The sequence below is a fragment of the Ischnura elegans genome, chromosome 1 (genome assembly GCF_921293095.1).
Source record: "Ischnura elegans chromosome 1, ioIscEleg1.1, whole genome shotgun sequence".
NCBI lineage: Eukaryota > Metazoa > Arthropoda > Insecta > Odonata > Coenagrionidae > Ischnura > Ischnura elegans.
Genome location: NC_060246.1, coordinates 156795629 through 156799448, shown reverse-complemented (window position 1 = coordinate 156799448; position 3820 = coordinate 156795629). Strand labels below are relative to the sequence as shown.

The 3820-nt window shown below is 41.8% G+C and overlaps 1 protein-coding gene across 1 annotated transcript; it reads right to left on the bottom strand.

The window, feature by feature from the left end:
* Positions 1 to 538: 538 nt before the first annotated feature.
* On the bottom strand, positions 539 to 2490 carry LOC124169027. Its single transcript, XM_046547529.1, has 3 exons — positions 1668 to 2490; positions 713 to 1580; positions 539 to 554 (listed from the first exon to the last, which is right to left on the bottom strand). Exons 1-3 carry the CDS (start codon positions 2056 to 2058, stop codon positions 539 to 541), a joined length of 1275 nt encoding a protein of 424 aa, XP_046403485.1. The 5' UTR covers positions 2059 to 2490.
* Positions 2491 to 3820: the final 1330 nt, after the last annotated feature.

The following is a 3820-nucleotide window of genomic DNA, read 5'->3' as shown; positions in this document are numbered from 1 at the left end:
ATCCTTTTTACATTTCAAACGCACGACATTTCTTGCGCTTCGCGCTTGCTTCTTATCATCGTCCTCGATCTGCGATGGCCCCTGACGTGCGAGGGTGTTAGCAGCTGTTAGCTCCTCTACGAGAGTAAGAAAGAACTTACGGCGAGAGATCTTACAATTGTTTACCTCTCTAAAGAGAATCCAAGCATTTATCCCAGCGAGATCCAGAATGTTGCTAAAAGTGTGAAGAGGCCAACGTCGAGCTGCAGGCTTTACTGAATAAAGCCTCGCCATTTGGTCTACTATATCTACGCCGTATTTGTTTTCATTATAAAATAAAACTGTCTCTGGTTTATGTTTAGAACCTAAATTAACGGTCACATTTGGGTGCATAGTACTTACTATAAGAACATTTTTATTTTTCTTGCCTTGATATACGGTGAGTGTGACATTATCCTTTTTCAGAACTCTAGTTTCGTGCAGCTGCATGCGACAGGTTTTGATTTCAGAAGGGATCTCCCTTCGAGATCTGTTGATAGTTCCAACTACACTAGTGTTCTTACTCCTCAGAGTCTCTGCGAGGTAAAGAGAAGTAAAGAAACTGTCACAAGTTATATTCCTTCCTTTTCCTAAGTAGGGGGAAATCAACTGTAGCACCACGTGATCTCCGAGACGCATATCATTTGGCCTGGAATCATCTTTTCCTAGATAGGGAAAAGCATTTATGATATACTTTTTATCCTTATCCACAGCTAGCAAAAATTTTTGCCCGTACTTATCCGGCTTACTTGACATAAATTGCAAAAATGGACAACGGGCTTTTGTGGGGAAAAGTTGTTCATCTATTGTTACGTAGGGCCCTGGAATGTAGCATGCCTGACTATTTTCAATGAAATTGCTCCACACCTCGGATATAAGCGCAAATTTGTCTGTAGCCAGTCTACTTGGCCTTGTTGATTTTATGTCAAATCTAAGAAAACGCAAAATTTCTTGAAAACGGTCTCTAGACATTGCGGCTTTGCATAAGGGCAAACCCCACTTCACTGACCATAATGATTTTATGGGAAGAGATTTGGCCCCGAGGACTCCTCTCAAATAGAAAATTCCTAAAAAAGCATCTAGCTCCTCTAATGTCACAGACCAATTTTGATCTCCAAGCTTCATTCGAGCTTCTGTTTCGGTACAATTTTTTATTATCCTGAGAATTTTTTCGTCTATAATCAGCCTCCAGGCGCTCGAGCAAGTTTCATTTATAAAGCGCTTGGCATGCGCTGTGGGTCCTGCCCTATCCACGAACACATTTTGTCTCGCAAGCCTCCCAGGAAGACCTTCATTTGGGGGCACTACTCTCCACTCACTACCATCTGCGGCATATAGAATAGTACCTATGCCATTTTCTCCCTCCGATTCTTTACCTCTTGGGAGACACATTTGCGAATCCGTGGTATCTAAAGCTGTCGTCATGACATAACCTCCACGACTCCCACGACTTTTTAGATGTCCTCGTAGGCTCGTTGCTCTCCGAACAGCTCCGATCCCTCGGCGGCCCCTACTTCCTCGAACCGCACGGCCCCTGCTTCCTTCTAAAAGCTTCCTTTTCTCTGAAAAATAATTTCAAGGAAAGAAATAAATATCTACCAGTACTATTTTTAGTACATCACATTCTCATGTTATTTCAAATTACTTACCATGCTCAATAGTATTTTTCCTTAGATCTTGCTGAGGGGGTGCACTGCTGTCTTCCAACCTTGTATCGGGGACATCTGAATCCGATTCGGAAGATGGGATGGAATGGTTTGTCAGCAAAAAAGGTTCTTCGTCGCTACTCGAATCACTATCTTCCCCTAAACCACAATCAGAACCCGATTCATTTCCACTTATGTCCTGTAAGGCTGCGAGAAGCTCCTCGTGGGATAATCCTTTCCGAGCCATAGCTAAGAACACGGACAACGAGTGAAGTTCGCTGTCGACAAGTCCACCTTCCAACAGTGCTCGTCTTCGACTGGCTTTTGAAACAAACACTGAATGGTAGGTAGTAGAAATATGAGAACAAATGATGTGAGAAAATGTAATCACCATCACCACGCAGAGACAAAGTTTCAAATCGACGCTCACTAAGCATCAAAAAACTTCGCCAGTCAACACTCCGCCTGCCAAGTAAAAAACTATCAGATTTCAAAATCAACGACGCGGACTTGTGAATGAGTAAGCTTCAAATTGAAGGAATAGACACATTGAAAGTATGAACACACTCAACGAATATCAAGTTTCAATTCAAACACCACGGTGACTGATATTTCAAGTAAACATCAGAGAGGAAATGCAAAACAAGCATGTTGATGTGGCTAAGGAGTAAAATATGGACTTTTACGACTTAGAAGGTATAGAGAGATGAGATCGTGTTTCATTAGAGTATTTTCAAACAGTTCAAAAACACATTTATAGTATAATAGCTATGATGCAAAGAAATGGGAACGTTGAAAACTCTATCACAGGGAGGGGGTCAAATTTGACCCCTCCGGGCTCGAAGGTAAAAGTTAAATTTCGAAATTAACCGTTCAACCGTTTTTTATGAAATTCACCGTGTTCACGTCTTGTCATAAAAGATGAAAAGTCACAAAAATTCAATTCAATCAGAAAAAAATTAAGAAATCGTCAGCAATTTAAAAACGCCGAGGGGTCAAATTTGACCCCTTCGGCCTTCTAGTGTTAAGGCAAAATTGCATCCGTATTGTTCCATTTGTACGGTTGAGCTCACTGACATTATGATTGCTCTCCGATCCATTAAAAACAGTGTTGCGTCATTTATGATCTGCACAGATTCATACAGTGCGCTCCAATCCATATCTCTTTATTCTCCTTGTCACCCCATTGTTCAGGACATACAAAGCACTCTGTTATCCCTGAGTAACAAAGGGACCACTATAAGCTTCGCTTAGGTCCCTGGACGTGTGGGAATACCAGGGAATGAGAAAGCAGATTCTGCAGCCAAAGATGCACTCAGGTCTCCGGAAACAGATTTTCAATTAATGCCAGCGGAAGATTTATGAAATGCCATGAGGGTATAATTAGACAAAATTGGAAGACGCAATGGCTTGAAATTCAAAATAACAAACTTCGGGAAATTAAGCCCGTAATAACTGCGTGGCAGACCTCTATAAGAAATGTCCGCAGGGAGGAAGTGGTTTTAGCACGCTTAAGAATTGGTCACTGCTTATTAACCCAATCATACCTCTTCATCGAAGTGAGAATACAGCCCCAATGCTTAAATTGTGATTGTCCACTAACACTGCGACATATCCTGACGGACTGTACAAGATATCGGACTGCACGGACGAATCATAAGCTCGGAGATAACCTAGCTAAGGTGCTAGGAGACACTCCCGTGAACATTTCCCGACTGATAGCATTCCTACACTGAACTCGACTTTTCAATAAAATATAAATGATACCTCTTGTAAATTAATGACACGTTAATTTCCAAACGTGCCTAATCCCCTTTATCAATTCCAGTCAGTGAGTGGTCCAAAATGGCCTTAGGCGCCGACGCACCCTATAAAAGAAACACTACTACTACTACTAACATCCCTCAAAGTTTTATAATGAGTTAGACTACCTGCCCCTGGGATATATTTTTCCATCCACTCTCTAACAGCTGGGTGATCAAGTTTAAACAAAGGAATATTAGGTGCGTATGGATTTCCGGGCGCAAAGGAATATTAGCTTTCACAAATGCCCTCGCCGTGTCTTTTGTGAATTGTTCTTTTTCTTGCCTTGCCCGTTTGCTCGCATCCAATGTGTCAGAAATCGAAGTCTGCCGTTTTGATCCTCCCTCAGACAT